Genomic DNA, 18,583 nt, shown 5'->3' with positions numbered 1-18,583 from the left:
CTGACCTCAGATGATCCACCCGCCTCGGCCTCCCAAAGTGCTGGGATTACAAGCATGAGCCACTACACCCAGCTGGATGTTTTGTTTTGTTCTTGAATTATTGTGATAACCATAGCAATGACAACAACCAATTATGCAGGGTAAGTCGTTATTCTGTGTTGAGCACTTATCCTGCATAATTCCTGGGATGGTATATTTTTCATATATTCTCCAGTTCCCACACCAACCTTACAAAATGTTGTTGTCTTTCCCCCATTTACAGTGAAGAGACTGAAAGGAAGAGAAGTTTAGTGTTTTGCGCCAGTCCTCATAGCTCGTCAGTGGTAGAGCCAGGATTTCATCCAGGTGTCTCTCTCTGGTTTTACCCAGGTTTGCCTTCTTTTAGCCAACATGTTAATAAGTATTTGTTAGGACAGATGTGAAAAAAAGATTCTACCTTCAGGCATTTTCTCTAAACAAGTAAGTTTATCTAGGGAAAAACGCCATTCATCATTCAATCCTGAGATACGTTGAGTCTGAAGTTCAATTTAAGTCAAGATTTGAGTATCATTAAAATGTCAAGGTCAAATTTACAATACTGTTTAAGGAATTCTGCATGGTCAAGAGAGGTAGAATAGGGGAATTTATTGATGAAAGGTGATGAGAATTCAACTTGAGAACACTGGCTTGGCCAGGTGAGGTGGCGCACAGCCACTTTGGGAAGCTGAACAGGGAGGATCTCTTGAACCCAGGAGTTGCCAGGTTGGGCAACATGGTGAAACCCCATCTGTACAAAAATTACCTGGGCATGGTGGTGCACATCTGTAGTCCCAGCTACCCAGGAGGATGAGGTGGAAGGATTGCTTGATCCCAGAAGGCGGAGGTTGCACCGAGCCCAGATCGCCCCACTGTACTCCACCTTGGGCGACAGAGTGATACCCTGTTTCAAAAAACAAAAGGTACAATATTTCATGAAGTCATGGAAAGTGATATTGAACAACTGCTTGAAATATGGGAAAACCATTAAGATATAAGGTCATTGGTGTCTTATTGAGAGGTGAGGTTGAGGAGGAAAGAGGAGGCATGAGACCTCTCAAAATGATTCCTAGCATCCTAGCCTGTGTTCTTTGCTGTATGTGGCACTGTCTTAGTCCGTTTGGGCTGCTGTAACAGAATACCATCCATTTGGGCTGCTGTAACAGAATACCATAGACTGGGTGGCTTATAAACAACAGAAATTTATTTCTCACAATTCTAGGGTTTTTTGTTTGTTTTGTTCTGTTTTGTTTTGAGACAGAGTCTCGCTTTGTCGTTCAGGCTGCATTGCAGTAGTGTGATCTAGGCTCACTGCAACTGCCTCTTTTTAGGTTCAAGGGATTCCCCTGACTCAGCTTCCTGAGTAACTGGGACTATAGACAGGTGCCACCACGCCCTGCTAATTTTTTGTATTTTTAGTACAGGCGGGATTTTACTGTGTTCGCCAGGTTGGTCTTGAACTCCTGAGCTCAAGTGATCCATCTGCCTTAGCCTCCCAAGGTGCTGGGATTACAGGTGTGAGCCACTGCAACTGGCCTGTTTCTCACAATTCTGGAAGCTGGGAAGTCCAAGATCAAGGCACCAGTTCATTCCGTGTCTTACGAGGATGGCTTCCTGGTGCATACGTAACTATCTTCTTGCTATGTCCTTACATAGCAGAAGAGGAGAGGAAGCTCTCTGGGGTTTATTTTATTTTATTTATTTAATTTTTTTTAAATTTTATTTTTAATTTAATTTAATTTTTATTTTTATTTTACTTTATTTTTATTTTTTGAGATGGAGTCTCGCTTTGTCACCAGGCTAAAGTACAGTGACACGATCTTGGCTCACTGCAACCTCCAACTCCCTGGTTCAAGTGATTCTCCTGCCTCAGCCTCCTGAGTAGCTGGCGCTACAGGCAGGGACCACTGCGCCCAGCTAATTTTTTGTATTTTCAGTAAAGGCAGGGTTTCACTGTGTTTGCCAGGCTGGTCTTGAGCTCCTGAGCTTAAGTGATCTGCCCGCCTCGGCCTCCCAAGGTGCTGGGATTACAGGTGTGATCCACTGCACCTGGCCTGTTTCTCACAATTCTGAAATCTGGGAAGTCCAAGATCAAGGCACCAGTTCATTATGAGGGATTGCTTCCTGGTCCATACATAACTGTTTTCTTGCTATGTCCTTACATGGCAGAAAAGGAGACAAAGCTCTCTGGGTTCTTTATTTATTTATTTTATTTTATTTATTTATTTATTTATTTTTGAGTCAGAGTCTCAGTCTGTCGACAGGCTGGAGTGCAGTGACACAATCTCAGCTCACTGCAACCTCCAACTCCCTGGTTCAGGCGATTCTCCTGCCTCAGCCTCTCAAGTAGCTGGGACTACAGGCGTGCACCACCATGCCCAGCTAATTTTTGTATTTTTAGTAGAGACGGGGTTTCACCATGTTGGCCAGGCTGGTCATGATCTGCCCACCTGACTTCGTGATCCGCCCACCTTGGCCTCCCAAAGTGCTGGGATTACAGGTGTGAGCCACTGTGCGTGGCCTCTGGGGTTTCTTTTATAAGGGCACTAATCCCATTCATGAGGACTCTGCCCTCATGACCTAATCACATCCAAATATCATCACATTAGAGATTAGGTTTCTACATATGAATCCACCAGGGGAGACACAAACATTCAGTCTATGGCAGGCACCAACTCATAGAAAACACAGAATAATAAGTAAAATACTGGGAAAAATAGATGTGAAATACTTAGTAAGTTTAGGTTTTAAAAGTTTAAATTCAGGGGGGTGATTTATTTAAATTAAATTAGTGGAAAATATTATGGAATTGATGTCAGGTCAGTATAGAGAATAGCAATGAGTTAGTTGTTCAGAGTAGCAGTTGGTTGCTTTGGGAGATAGCTTCTTATATCGTTAGTATATAAGATATATACTTATATACTATAAGTATGTAATTTTCCATAAATGGAAAATTACGTTGCTGGATTATGAGAGGATTCAGGTGTTGTCTGTACCAGTCAGTCTTATGATGAACAGATCTGGTAATGCTATATCGATTCCAAACTATATCTTCATTTTTCATTGATTAGAATTTCTATATGTTACTATTTACATGTTTCTGAAATTGGACACAATTGCTAATTTATGGTTTAATTAGTATAAAGTATGGCTCTCTTCTTACCAGTGAGAAATGTGTAAGTTTTAAAATATATATATACAAAATATAGCTACAGGTTATGTGCATTTTAAAAGAAAGTATGTGGCCGGGCGCGGTGGCTCACGCCTGTAATCCCAGCCCTTTGGGAGCCTTAGGCAGTGGATCACGAGGTCAGGAGTTTGAGACCAGTCTTGCCAACATGGTGAAACCCTGTCTCTACTAAAGATACAAAAAATTAGCTGGGTGTGGTGGCACACGCCTGTAATCCCAGCTCCTTGGGAGGCTGAGACAGGAGAATTGCTTGAACTTGGGAGACAGAGGTTGCAGTGAGCCAAGATCACGCCGTTCCACTCCAGCCTAGGGGACAGTGCGAGACTCCATCTCAAAAAAAAAAAAAAAAGGAAGCTAAGATGTTCATTGGAAAATGCCTAATGGTAACCGTTAGTTAAATATTAATCTTACCTTTGGAAGCTGTGTGCTATGAATGCAGTAAGATGACTTTCAGATTATTAGAAATCTTTATCTTTCAGTAAACTTGTCTACATTCTAAATATGCATCCATATCAAATTTGTTAAGGATGTACCTATGTAAATATTATGTACATTTGTACATATTATTACATAATGACTGTAATAGTGATTTTTCAGCATAAATATAACATTTACTGCTTTTTTCCCCATCTCTCTCCCCCTTTAGGATGTGTTTAGCTTTCAAGTATCTCCTAATATGAATCCTATCAAAGTAAATGAATTGGCAATCCAAAAACGTTTGACTATTCATGGGAAGGAAGATGAAGTTAGCCCCTATGATTATGTGTTGCAAGTCAGTGGGAGAGTAGAATATGTTTTTGGTGATCATCCACTAATTCAGTTCCAGGTATGTATATTAACTATATTAATTATATTTATCAGAAAAGTCTATGAGTATATACATATATTTTTATTTCTGATTTTAAAAATGTGTTCCCATAGTGGAACATTTGGAATATACAGAACATTATACAGTATTAAATAGTATATATTTATAATAGTACTTACCTCTGAAATAATCATTGTTACAATTTTGGCATGTTTTTGTCTCTTTTGCAGTTATGTATGTATTTTAGCATAATGATTGTACACATGAATATGTGTATGTATGTGTTTGTATTCTGCTTGGCTTTTTTTGTTGTTGTTGTTTTGAGACAGAGTGTTGCTCTGTCGCCTAGGCTAGAGTGCAGTGGCATGCAGTCTTGGCTCAGTGCAACCTCCATCTCCCAGATTCAAGCAATTTTCGTGCCTCAGCCACCCGAGTAGCTGGGATTACAGGTGTGCGCCGCCATGCCCAGCTTCTTTTTGTATTTTTAGTAGAGATGGGGTTTCACCATCTTGGCCAAGCTGGTCTCAAATTCCTGGCCTCAAGTGATCCGCCCACCTTGCTTGGCCTTTCCAAGTGCTGAGATTACAGGCGTGAGCCACCGTGCCCGGCTCATTCGGCTGTTTTGGTTGTTTCAATTTGTCTTATAATTATTGTCTTACATCGTTATGAATTTTAACACTGTTATAGCTGCTTTCTATTTCATCATATGGTATAAATGTGAAATATTCTGGAGAAGGTAAAGTATTTAAAAATTGATTAAATGGTCATCCATTGAATTGTATAAAAACTTATTTGTGATTATCCATTAGCTAAGTAAAGGAAAACTTTTCAATTCCAGTCTGAAATATTTATGCGTGGAATTTCCCTTGCCCCTTTTTTGTTACTTCCATGTATGGCAAGAATTTTGCAAGCATTAGGTTTGACCATTCTCCAAAGCCTTTCTTAATCATTCATATATTTGTTTATTTTCATTTAATTAAGAATTCTTTGAGAATATGCTTCTGTACAGCACTGAATTGCCCCAGATTATTTTTGGAGTAAAGTTGAGTTTAAATATGCTATGTGCAGTATAGCACCCCTCCCACTATAAGGTCTACTCTTTAACGACTAGGTACTTGGCTTTACCTTCAAATAACTTGAAGATGTTTTTGTTGAAATACCTTGGAGACTAAAAAATAGTCATCATGTAAGGAATATTATTATAAGTGCCCAGTTAGAGGTTAGTAGTTACAGAATTTTAGGAAAATCTTGTTATTTTGTGATATTATTATTGTTGTTGTTTAAACAAGAGAGATATAGGCATGCCAATTATAAAGTGATGTGTGTTTGAGAATATGGAGCTGCAGTTTAATAGCAGGTAACATGGTGTTACGCCTCTTCTTAGGTTTCTGGTGTGGCCCTTAATTTTTGTGATTTAGTACATGTGAGGTCTAGGAGCAGTTATAACTTAGTGCACAGCTTTGGGAATTGTGGTATTCCGATAGTAAGCTCTTGATGTCTAGCCCATAAGAAGAAACAAGATGAAAAGTGCTTGGTGGGCAACCTAGAAGTACTGACTTTTCTTCATGTTCTGCCATCATTCAAGTAGATTCCTGCTTCTTTAATTTAACGTTTCTTTTTACCTTAAGAGGTGTAAAGGAGAATGTGTATTTTACCAGTATTATCCTTTATTATTATAAAGAAAAACAGAAGCATATATGTGTTTTTGTGCAGGGTTAGACAGGAGATACCCTGTACAAAAGAGAGGCAGAGAGAAAGAATATACAGTGTAGGCAAAGGAATGTGAGAGAAATGGATCTTTCTTTTCTTTTCTTTTCTTTTTTGAGATGGAGTCTTGCTCTGTCGCCCAGGCTGGAGCGCAGTGGCGCGATCTTGGCTCACTGCAAGCTCTGCCTCCTGGGTTCACGCCGTTCTCCTGCCTCAGCCTCCCGAGTAGCTGGGATTACAAGCAGCGGCTGCCACCACGCCCAGCTAATTTTTTTGTATCTTTTAGTGGAGACCGGGTTTCACTGTGTTAGCCAGGATAGTCCTGATCTCCTGACCACGTGATCTGCCTGTCTCAGCCTCCCAAAGTGCTGGGATTATAGGCGTGAGCCACCGTACCTGGCCAAAAAGGATCTTTCATAGTGAAAAGTTTTTGGATGAATATATATATCATAATATCATATATAACTTCTGAGAGACATTCTGGAAGGTTTTTTCTTTGATAAAAATGTATTTTTAATGGTTCTGAATTGAATTACAATACATTGAATCACACTCTAGATCTGTAGAGGACATTCATTCTTCTGAGGAATACATTGGATTCCTATTCACTTTGTTAGGAATCTTTGGTAATATGAATAATCACCCCTTTTCTTATATGCCTCTGGAGAGTCATTCTGGTTTTGTGGAAATAAAGCGGAACATCAAACTGGATGATTGGTAGGTTTTTGCTGGGAAGATAGCTGGTAATACTTGCCTAGAACTCTGTGATGGAAAGGGGCCGTCTCAGGGATCCATAGAAAGTGTGAATCTGCTACATGCGAACCACACATTCAGCTTTTCTGGCAAAGCTGAAAGTATGGCTGACGTATGACTTTAGTGTTAGACAAGTGAGTTTAAATCTAGGTTTTACAGATACTAGGTGTGTAACTTAACCCTTCTGAGTTTCATTTCTTTAATATGTTGTTAATTGAGTGTAATGAGATTAGCTGTAACATACAATAATTGTCTAACTCAGTTCTTTAGGTACTTAGGTGTTCAGTTAATGATAGCTGTTTTTTTGTATGGTGATTTTAAATTCTCATATTCTTAGGCTGGGCTTGGTGGCTCACACCTGTAATCCCAGCACTTTGGGAGGCCAAGGTAGGCAGATCACTTCAGCTCAGGAGTTCAATACCAGCCTGGGTAACATGGCAAAACCCCATCTCTACAAAAAATATAAAAATTAGCTGGGCATGGTGGTGTGTGCCTGTAGTCCCAGGTACTCCGGAGGCTGCGGTGGGAGGATCACTTTAGCCCAGGAGGTCGAGGCTGCGCTGAGCTGTGATTCTGTCACTGCACTCCAGCCTGGGCAACATAGACCCTGTCTCAAAAAAAAAAATTTTTTTTTTAATATTCTTGATATTCAGCTGTGGTTTAAGACATACTTTCACAGTGCATTTGGTATAGTGTTGTTCAGCTTCATTTTATTCTATTGATTTAGGTGTTGGTTTGAAAATCAATACCTTCCTCTTTCTTGCCCCTATAGTATATCCGAAACTGTGTAATGAACAGGACCCTGCCCCATTTTATACTTGTGGAATGCTGCAAGATCAAGAAAATGTATGAACAGGAAATGATTGCCATAGAGGCTGCCATAAATCGGAATTCATCTAACCTTCCTCTTCCATTACCACCAAAGAAAACGCGAATTATTTCTGTAAGTTTTATTTCTGAACCTTTAGTAACCCCAAAAGGTATGTGATTGTGTTAGTTTACATAAGTTTCAGACATATTTCCTTTGCTCACTTCTCCTTCTGTGAAAACCAATGCATATTTGCCAAAAATTGATCACCATTTATTTAAAAATTATCTTTCTAGATACTATTATTTTTACTTAAGCTACAATTAAATGTAAATATGCTGTTTATACTTTTGGTGTTTCTTTTTGATGAAGAAAAATGTCATCAAATTAGAGATTTTGATTTAAATATAGGACTTCAATGAGTAATTGGAGACATTCTAACAGAAAAGTTAGATGTGCAGACATAATTGAATTAACCAGTATATTTCATTTCTATCAGCTTAACCGTGGTAGTGTTTTTGGTATAATTTGTCTGCCTTCTTAATACCGAATTCTTTTAGTACTAAACATTTATGAAGGGCACTATTGTTTTTCAGAATGTAATATATTTGTATAAAGCAAATGTTAAGTTTGTCTTTATTTGAACAGTTAATACTTAGTTACTCAGTCATCACAAATTGTATATTGAACTGCTCCTTCATGATGTTATTTCTATATTAATATAAATGGTCAACTCAATTTATAAAAAGCTTTTATTATTATTTGTTAATGCTTTTTAATTTAGTGATATCTCTTAGTATTAGTGGAATGCTGCCTATGTTTTGCCATGAAAGCCAAGTGCTAGGGGTTATAATGCTTAATTTAGTGTGTGTGACTTTTAGTTGTTAGTTTAGAGCTCTATTTTCATAGTTTTGCCAATAGACATTAGAACTGATGACAATTACATTGCTAGCATAGAATATTCATTTCTTTCATTAAAATAATTTGTATTTGTTTTATTCTTTTACAGCATGTTTGGGAAAATAACAACCCTTTCCAAATTGTCTTGGTTAAGGGAAATAAACTTAACACAGAGGAAACTGTAAAAGTAAGTACTCACTAAGATTTGAATTTACCATCTGCTCCAGTGTTTGAATAACTCACTGATATGCTCAGTAATGTCACATTGGAGATTGAATTTTACCCATATTGGTCAATTACATGATATAGAATATGGTAATTTATTATAAGACTATTGAGAATTTTTGTTTAAAATTTGAAAATTTCCTTTTAAAATTCAAAGACTTTTGAATCATTAGAGATCTACTGGAAAGATTGACATTATTTTTCCAGTATATATTACATATTTCTTCTGTGTATTATACATCTATAATTTCTTCTGTGTATTATACAGAAGAAATATATAATATAGATGGGTGAGACTGTGAAGAAAGTTAAGAGAAATAATTCAAAGGTACAAAGATAGAGTTATCTTGGTTGAATGATTCTAGAGAGCTAATGTACAACCTGAAGACTATAGTTAATAATATTTTATACAGGAAATTTGCTAGGAGAGTAGATTTTAGGTACTCTTACCACTCCTCACTCAAAAAAACAAAGGTAACTGTATGTGATGATGGATATGTTAAATTTCAGCAAGTGAATTTAAGCCAAAACTATAGATCTTATGTTTTTATGCAAGCTTACTCTCCTCTCTCAGCCTTGCCTAGAGCTGCACTGAACCCCTCTTTCAGTCTTTTTTTTTTCCTTTCCTTTTAAACTTGCTGAGCACAGAGAACATGTAATGCCATTTCCTGGAAGAAAGTAGATTACTATGTTATGGACCACAAGTTGTTAACACATGGGGGTTTATTGCTCAATCCCATACATTTAAATAAAGGCTTAACAAAGCATTTTGTCTCAGAGTATAAAGCATTTATTTTCCCTAATTTGCTGGGTTGGAAATTAAGTGAATAATTTTTGTGATCCAAGAAAAGATTTGGTTTGTTTGAAATGTTTGTTGCTATGAAGATATATTCAGGAGCCCTTTGCCAAAAATTATCAATATCTTGCTTTTGTACATGGGCATTAAAGATTTTGGGGGAGAGTAGAAGGTTGGTTACCACCTTTGGTGTTAGACAAGTGAGTGAGGCTGTGAAAAAAGTTGAGAGAAATAATTCAAAGGTACAAAGAGTTATCTTGGTTGAATAATTCTGGAGATCTAATATACAACATGAAGACTATAGTTAATAATGTTGTATACAGGAAATTTGCTAGGAAAGTAGATTTTAGGTACTCTTACCACTCCTCAAAAAAGAAAGGTAACTGTGTGTGATAATGGATATGTTAATTTACTTGACCATGTAGCAAGCACTTTATTCTATATTAAACCGTCATGTTGTACACCTTAAATATTTGCAGTCTTAGAAGAAGATTCTTTGAGTAGCTATCGTTAAAATAAAGGCTTTGCTTTTATATCCTCTGCTAGATTTTTCTTTTTCTTTTTTTTTTTTTTTGAGATGGAGTCTCACTCTGTTGCCCAGGCTAGAGTACAGTGGTACAATCTCGGCTCACTGCAACCTCTGCCTCCCGGGTTCAAGTGATTCTTCTGCCTTAGCCTCCCTAGTAGCTGGGACTACAGGTGCACGCCACCACACCTGGCTAATTTTTGTATTTTTAGTAAGGACAGGGTTTCACCATATTGGCCAGGCTGGTCTCGAACTCCTAACCTCGTGATCTGCCTGCCGTGGCCTCCCAAAGTGCTGGGATTGCAAGTGTGAACCACTGCGCCTGGCCTAGATTTTTCTTTTTAATGAGTGTGTTTATGACCAATTAACCTCTGTTTTCTGTTTTAGTGGTAATCCTGTTTTTGTCTTTTAAATTTTTCAATTGCAAAAGTAAAACATGAATAATTGTTGCAGTAAATGAAAAAATGCAAATAGGCTGGGCATGGTAGCTCACACCTGTAACCCTAGCACTTTGGGAGGCCTAGGCAGGCAGATCACTTGAGTCCAGGAGTTCGAGACCAGCCTGGGCAACATGGCGAAACCCCATCTCTACAAAAAATACAAAACTTAGCTGCGTGTGGTAGCACATGTCTGTAGTCCCAGCTATGAGGAAGGCTGAGGTGGGAGGATCGCTGGAGCCTGGGAGGTCGAGGCTGCCCTGAGCTGAGATTGTGCCACTCCATTCCACCCCGGTGACAGAGTGAGACCCAATCTCCCCCCAAAAAAAGAAAGGAAAAGAAAAAGTGCAAACATGATTAAGAAGAAAGGTACTGGTCTCTCCTTACCATCATAAGGGATTCAAAGTTAACAAACTTTTTGAATGTCCTCCAGGTTTATAAAAATATTTATAAACATATGATATGGGAATTAAAGGGGTTTTGGTTGTGTTTATTTCTGTGATTTGTCAAATGGTTTGTTTGTTAACAAAGGGATGATACTTTTTTTTTTTTTTTTTAAGACGGAGTCTTGCTCTGTCGCCCAGGCTGGAGTGCAGTGGCCGGATCTCAGCTCACTGCAACCTCCGCCTCCCGGGTTCACGCCATTCTCCTGCCTCAGCCTCCCGAGTAGCTGGGACCACAGGCGCCCGCCACCTCGCCCGGCTAATTTTTTGTATTTTTAGTAGAGACGGGGTTTCACCGTGTTAGCCAGGATGGTCTCGATCTCCTGACCTCGTGATCCGACTGTCTCGGCCTCCCAAAGTGCTGGGATTACAGGCTTGAGCCACCGCGCCCGGCCAAAGGGATGATACTATATATATTGTTGTATAACTTGATTTATTCACTTTATAATACATGTTGGACAATCCTCTGGATTAGTAAATAGTAGACTTCCTTGAGGATTTTATTCTTTTTTTTTTTTCCTGAGACGGAGTCTCGCTCTGTCGCCCAGGCTGGAGTGCAGTGGCCTGATCTTGGCTCACTGCGAGCTCCACCTCCCGGGTTCACGCCATTCTCCTGCCTCAGCCTCCCGAGTAGCTGGGACTGCAGGTGGCTGCCGCCATGCCTGGCTAATTTTTTGTATTTTTAGTAGAGATGGGGTTTCACTGTGGTCTTGATCTCCTGACCTCGTGATCCACCCGCCTCGGCCTCCCAAAGTGCTGGGATTTACAGGCGTGAGCCACTGCGCCCGGCATTTTATTCTTTTTTTTTTAATTATTTATTTAGAGACAGGGTATTTGTCACCCTCACTAGTGCAGTGGCATGATCATAGCTCACTGTAACCTTCAACTCCTGGGCTCAAGCGATCCTCCTACCTCAGCTTCCCAAATAGCTAGGACTACAGGTATACGCCATCACTTCCAGCTAATTTTTATTTTTATTTCTACTTTTATAGAGATAGGGTCTTGCTATGTTGCCAGTGCTGGTCTTCAACTCCTGGCCTGAAGCAATCCTCCTGCTTTGGTCTCTCAAAGCACTGGAATTACAGGCACAAGCCACCATGCCAGACCAGGATTTAATTTTTAAAGGCAAAAATCACATGGAGTCAAATCTACCCACCAGTCATATGGAATATTATATATATATGGTTTTGTTTAGTAATTTATATGTATAGAATCTACATAGTAACAGATGGGAATTTCTACTTGTTCTTCCAATTTCCAGGTTGTCGTATTTGTCTTCTGTAGATAATTTATCAGTTCTTTAATTTTTTTATGGTTGGTATTTCTCTGCAGCCCTTTATTTAATTTCTTCCTAAAAAATATCCAAGATAAATATCTTCATGCTTTATTTTTTCTCAAGTATTATGCGTTACTCCTTTGTCAGTGGTCAGAAACCTAATAAAGTCGTTGACATTTTATGTCCATGTGTTTTGCCACTTCTATCAGGTATCAAGCTTGATTGATTCTATTGTTTGCAGTTGTTATGTTCATGGAGAGGATTAATGGGCTTAATGACAGGTAGTATTTAATGTATGTACCTCATCCCACCGTACCTAGCACTGTCGTTCTCTTTTTCTTTCTTCTCCCCAGCAAGATTATATAGTTGAATTTGAGTACGTTAAATGTAATTATGACATGATTTTCCTTTAGATATATCTTGCTACACAGGTTAGGAGCTCCAGTAGAATGTTAAAGCAAAATCTGAAAAAAGGTGGCAGCTTTACATCTTTCTTTCCAAACTTTTTTCTTTCCTTTTTGCACTGGCTAAGACTCCCAGTACAATTTTAAATAGAAGTGATGAGGGCAAATGGGTTACTCAGGGTTCTCCAGAGAAACAGAGCCAATAGGATACAATATGTATATCTATATCTATATTATCACATATAAATAAGCAAAAAATAAAGAAGATTTGTTATAAGAAATTGACTTATATGATTATGGAGGTGGGCAACTGGAGACCCAAGAGAGCCAGTGGTTGAGTTCCAGTCTGAATCTGAAAGCCTGAGAACCAGGAATGCCAGTGGGTGTAGTTCCCATCTGAAGGCTGGTAGGCTTGACACCAGGAAGAGCCAGTGTTTCATTTAAGAGTCCCTAGGCAGGAAAAAAAGCCAATGTCCCAGTTACAAGGCAGTCAAGCAGGAAGAATTCTGTCTTACTTGGGGAGGGTCAGTCTTTGTTTTCTTCAAGTATTTAGCCAGTTGAATGAGGCTAGCCTACATCAGGGAGGGCAATCAGCTTTACCCAGTCTACTGATTACAATGTTAATCACATCCAAAATCACCCAGAATGATGTTTAACCAAATATCTCATTAGTAACACCCAGAAAAATGTTTGACCAAGTATCAGGGCACCGTGTGACCTCATCAAGTTGACATGTAAAATTAACCATTATGGTAGACTTTTTTCTTTTCCTTTTTTTTTTTTTTTTTGCCAAGACAGAGTCTCACTCTGTCACCCAGGCTGGAGTGCAGTGGCACAATCTCGGCTCACTGCAACCTCCGCCTCCCGGGTTCAAGTGATTCTCATGCCTCAGCGTGCGGAGTAGCTGGGATTATAGGTGCCTGCCACCACACCCAGCTAATTTTTGTATTTTTAGTAGAGACAGGGTTTCGCCGTGTTGGCCAGGATAGTCTCGAACTCCTGACCTCAGGTGATCCGCCCACCTCATCCTCCCAAAATGCTGGGATTACAGGTGTGAGCTACCACACCCGGCCTGACATCTTGATTTTGTTTTTTATCTTAAAGGACAGCATTCATTCAGTCTTTCAACTTTAATTATAATGTTGTAGTTGTTTTCATAGATTCCCCTTATTCAAGAAATTCTCTTCCTAGTTTGCTGAAAATTTTTACCCTTTAAGAAAAAGTTGATTACTTTTTCTGCATTTTTTAAGATGATTTTTGATTTGTATATTTTAATCCATTAGTTTTCTTTTTGTTTTCTTTTTTTTTTTTTGAGGCGGAGTCTTGCTGTGTCGCCCAGGCTGGAGTGCAGTGGCGCAATCTCAGCTCACTGCAAGGTCCGCCTCCCGGGTTCATGCCATTCTCCTGCCTCAGCCTGCCTCAGCCTCCCGAGTAGCTGGGACTATAGGCACCCGCCACCATGCCTGGCTAATTTTTTTATTTTTTTTTTAGTAGAGACGGGGTTTCACCGTGTTAGCCAAGATGGTCTGGATCTCCTGACCTCGTGATCCACCTGTCTCGGCCTCCCAAAGTGCTGGGATTACAGGCTTGAGCCACCGCAACCGGCCTAAGTTTTCTTTATGGGAAGATTTTTAATTAGAAATTCAATTTACAGCCAGGCGTCATGGCTCATGCCTGTACTCCCAGAACTTTGGGAGACTGAGGTGGGTGGATCACCTGAGGTCAGGAGTTCGAGATCAACCTGACCAACCTGGTGAAACTGTCTCTACTGAAAATACAAAACTTAGCTGGGCATGGTGACGCATGCCTGTAATCCCAGCTACTTGGGATGCTGAGGCAGGAGAATCACTTGAACCTGGGAGGCAGAGGTTGCGGTGAGCTGAGGTCACTCCATTGCACTCCAGCCTGGGCAGCAAGAGCGAAACTCCATCTCAAAAAAAAAAAAAAAAAAAAAAAGAAATTCAAAAGTTATTTAATGGGTATGGTAGACAGATTTTCTGTTTCTTTTGTGTCAATTTTGGTAATTTTTGTCTTTCAGAGAATTTGTTTTGTTTTTGTTGTCTGGCATGAAGTTCATAGTAGTCCCTTATATTAGTTTTCTGTTGCTGGATAACAAAATACCATAAACGTAAAACAACATTTACTTACTAGCTCAGCAATCTAGGTATAGTTTGGCTACACTCCTTTTTGAAAGCTCTGAAAGAATCTGTTTCTGAACTGATTCAAGTTGTTGGCCCAGTTCTGTTCCAGTTCTGATTCAGGTTGTTGGCCCGGTTCTGATTGTAGGCCTGAGGTCTCCAATTCCCTGCTGGCTGTTGGCTGGGGTCTTCTCTCTGTAACTAGAGGCAGCTCTCAGATCTTTGCCCTGTGGCCCTAACTTTTAAGTCTGGAGAATTTCTCATGCATGAAATTTTCTCATGCTTTGACTCTTTTGCTAGGAAGAGCTGAGTGTCTTTTAAGGGTTCAACAAATAAATCAGGCTCACTGAAGATTATCTACCCTCCTTAAAGCAGACAGTATCATATAGTGTAACCTAATCACAGTAGTCTAATCCATCGTATTTGCAGTCTGAGAGATCATACAGGACACATGACTCTGTATGAGGTCTGTAACAGAAATCTCACGTGTTCAGTGTTGACTCACCACTCTGCCTCCCTGGCACTTGAACGTCTTCCATCTCTGTGGGAGTGCTTGGAATTCTGTAGCATATAGCGTCCTGGTCAGTCTTTCCTCAGCCTTGTAGGGCTTTTTGTTTGTTTTTTGTTTTTGTTTTTTTAAAGACAGAGTCTTGCTCCGTCACCCAGGTTGGAGTGCAGTGGATAAAACACAGCTCACTGCAACCTTGACTTCCTCGGCTCAAGAGACCCTCCTGCCTCAGACTCCTGTGTCTCTGGGACTACGGGCATGCACCATCACACCCAGCTAATTTTTTTTTTTTTTACTTTTTATAGAGACGAGATTTCACTGTGTTGTCCAGGTTGACCTCAAACTCCTCCGCTCAAGTGATCTTTCTGCCTCAGCCTCCCAAAGTGCTGGGATTTCAGGCATGAGCCACCAAGACTGGCTAGCCTTGTAGTGTTTTCGTCTTTCATGCATACATCTTAATTAATATTCAGCAGAAACCTGAACTCAGTGTTGCCTAAAATCTAGAAGATGGCATTATTTATAGCTGTGTATAGCTCTAGCGGGAAAGGCATCTTCTGACTCTTAGAGACTGTATGAATTGCACCTTTTTTTTCTCCTCTTTTTGTTTCTTTTCTCTCTTTTGCGTTGCCCCAGTCTCTGAACAGTATTGTGGCAATAGCAACAGTGGTAGCAGTGACAGTGGCAGGAGCACTGGGCACAGGCAGAGCCTAAGACTCAGAGTTGAATGTCTGCTTCAATTATAGGAGTTGTAGACACCCTCCTAGTGTTTAGCATAGTGTTTAGCATAGTTGCAGGAAGTGTGGGTGAATAAAGCCTCAGCTTTCCAGTTGGGTAACAAGTAAAGTGGAGCCCCAGCCTACTAAAAAATACTTGGAACATTGCAGAGTGAGATAAGCTCAGGAAAGCAACCTCTTAAAGTCATTTGTGTTTATAAGCTTATTTCTGAGCTGTGCTTATGAGTATCTGCTCTTAACAGTCTACATGCTTTGAGAAGTGAACAGTGGCATATTCCATTACCCAAGTCTCAGACTGGTTAATGTGTAGTGCACACATGGGACAGATGCAAATAGCCCTACAAGAAGACTTGAAAACTGAACTGGTATCGGAACTGCAGCTCACAGAAGGCTCATGGAAACTTGAAACTGTTGAACCTAACTATGGTCCCCTAAAACAAAAATATCAACATTCTCCATAGGATATAAACAAGACCCAGTGTCTCATAACATAATAGACAAAATATCTGGAATACAATTCAAAATTAGTTGACACATAAAGAATGAGGAAAATCTGAAGTTGTGTGGACAATGATAGTTCAGTAAGCATCAGTGACAAGATGACACAGATGTTGAAATTATCTTACAAAAACATTAAAGCAGTTATGAAAATGCTATAACAACTAAGGGAAAATACAATAGGAGGGAGTGTAAAGGGAGAAAGTTTCAGCCATTAAATAGAAGATATAAGGAGGAATCAAATGGAAAATTCAGAACTAAAAAATATAATAACTGAAATTTAAAAATACACTGAATGGACCCAATAGCAGAATGGTAATGAGAAAGGAGAGGGTCAGTGAACTTAAAAATTAATCAATACAAATTTTCTAGTTTAAAAGAGTAAAATGGGAGAAAAATTTGATAGAGCCCCAGGAATCTGTGAGAAAATACCAGAAAGTCTAACATTTGTGCAGTCTGACTTTGAGAAAAAGAAGAGCAAAAGTATAGTTCAGGAAGACTACTTAAGGAAATAATCACAGGAAACTAGATTATTGGCAAAGTCAGCAAAAGACAGAAACACAAATTCAAGAAGCCCAAGAGAAATACAAGTGCAGACATATCCTGTATCACACGTATCAGTCATACATCATAATTCCCCATAGCCTAGTTATATAGATCGCAGGACTCCTTATCTATTAAAGTGTATAACCCAAGGAAATTGTATCTTTGATCTTAAACATTAAAACAAAAATGTAGGGAGTATAAATGCAGATTTCTTACATGCATATATTGCATAGTAGTGAAGTCTGGGTTTTTAGTGTATTCATCACCCAAATACTGAATGCTATGCCCAACAGGTAAATTTTCAACCCTCACACCCCAACCCCCTACTCCCCCACTTTCCCTGTATCTTCCTCTTTTTATCTTCTTTCAGTGCCTGAAACACTAAATATTTGTGCAATGAATGAATACATTTTAACATAACTGTCTCTAACGTTTTATCCTTAGTTTAAGGTCACACAGTATTCTTCTCATAAGTCAGAACAAAGCTACCTTCTTACAAATTGTGACATAATAAAGAATATATGTTTGGTCTCCGCCCTGACTTTTGGCTCAGAGCTCCTTAAGTCCTTTGTCATTTCCTGAGTGATAGGAGCATCTATTATTCTAATGGTTTGATCTAGTCTCAGTGTCCTGACAAAAGAGCTTTCAAGACCCATGGAATCTGGATAATGATAGGAGTGTCTTTTTGTATACCGACAAGATGAATGGCAACTTAAAGCCCCTGGATAGTTTCAGGATGGAGCCGGTTGCCAGAGAAACCAACCACGTGAATAGAGGATTGGAACATTCAGCCCCACACCAGGACTTCTGGAATGGGGAGGGAGGATAGAGACCGACTTAACAGTGGCCAGTGACTTAATAACTATACCTACTTAATGGAGCCTCCATAAAAACCCTAAATAATGGGGTTTGCAGGGCTTTTGGGTTAGTGAATATATCCACATGCTGAGAGGATAGTGCAGCCAAATTCCATGGGGACAAGTTCCTGCACTTGGTACCCTTCTGGACCTTGAAGAACATATATATACCTTTTCATTTGGCTATTTATTTCTGTCCTTTGTAATATCCTTCATAATAAATGGATAAATGTGTTTCCCTAAGTTTTGTGAGCCATTAGAGCAAATTGAACCTGAGGAAGGCTTTTGTGGGAACCCTCAATTGATCAGAAGTACAAATAATAACCTGGGATTTGCAATTGTCATCTGAATTGGAAGTCAGTCTTATGGAACTAATGCCATAATCTGGTAGCATCTGCATTAAGTCCAGGTAGCGTCAAATTGAATTGTAGGATACTCAATTGGTGTCCAGAGAGTTAGATAATTGGTTGTTTTAGGAAAAACCCTCACATTTGGTGTCTGAAGTGTATGAAGGTAGAAGAGACAGTTTTTCCCTTTTACAAATGATCAAGGCTGGGAAATTCCCAAAACATGAGAATTTCCACCTATTCATGCTACTGATCTTTTTTTGTGTCTAATATCTAAGGGCAAAAATGTAGTGGATTTTGGCCATATTGTGGAACAAGAAGGAAATTAAAATGTTGATGTGAAAAAAATTCATATCTTATTCAACACAGAACATTTTTAATTGGTGAGTATAGGAATGCAGTCTGTGTGTTGGCTTGGCACCTCCCTGCTATAGCACAGTGGCAAGTCCTTTGCATGACAAAGCCTGACTTCTTTTGTTCTCCTAATGTTCTGGGGCTTGTGAAGAAGTGTTTCCATGAAAATTTATTAAAGTTGGATAATAAAACATGTAACTGTATAAAGCATGGTTATTATTTTTTTTTATTTTTGAGACAGGGTCTCACTCTGTCACCCAGGCTGGAGTGCAGTGACGCGTCTCGGCTCACCACAGGCTCCGGCCCCAAAGCT

At 39.4% G+C, this 18,583-nt stretch overlaps 1 protein-coding gene across 3 annotated transcripts in view; it reads left to right on the top strand.

The window, feature by feature from the left end:
- PIK3CB (phosphatidylinositol-4,5-bisphosphate 3-kinase catalytic subunit beta) overlaps nucleotides 1-18,583 on the top strand; it is a 188,863-nt gene that overhangs the window by 94,871 nt on the left and 75,409 nt on the right. For all 3 annotated transcript variants that reach the window (XM_023187840.1, XM_023187838.1, XM_023187839.1), the window contains 3 exons: nucleotides 3,852-4,031; nucleotides 7,246-7,416; nucleotides 8,291-8,368. In XM_023187840.1, the coding sequence (XP_023043608.1) occupies nucleotides 3,852-4,031; nucleotides 7,246-7,416; nucleotides 8,291-8,368 (429 nt within the window). The remainder of the gene's footprint in view (nucleotides 1-3,851; nucleotides 4,032-7,245; nucleotides 7,417-8,290; nucleotides 8,369-18,583) is intronic.

This window comes from Piliocolobus tephrosceles, chromosome 2 (genome assembly GCF_002776525.5).
Source record: "Piliocolobus tephrosceles isolate RC106 chromosome 2, ASM277652v3, whole genome shotgun sequence".
Classification (NCBI taxonomy): domain Eukaryota; kingdom Metazoa; phylum Chordata; class Mammalia; order Primates; family Cercopithecidae; genus Piliocolobus; species Piliocolobus tephrosceles.
This window is presented reverse-complemented; position numbering and strand designations above follow the sequence as displayed.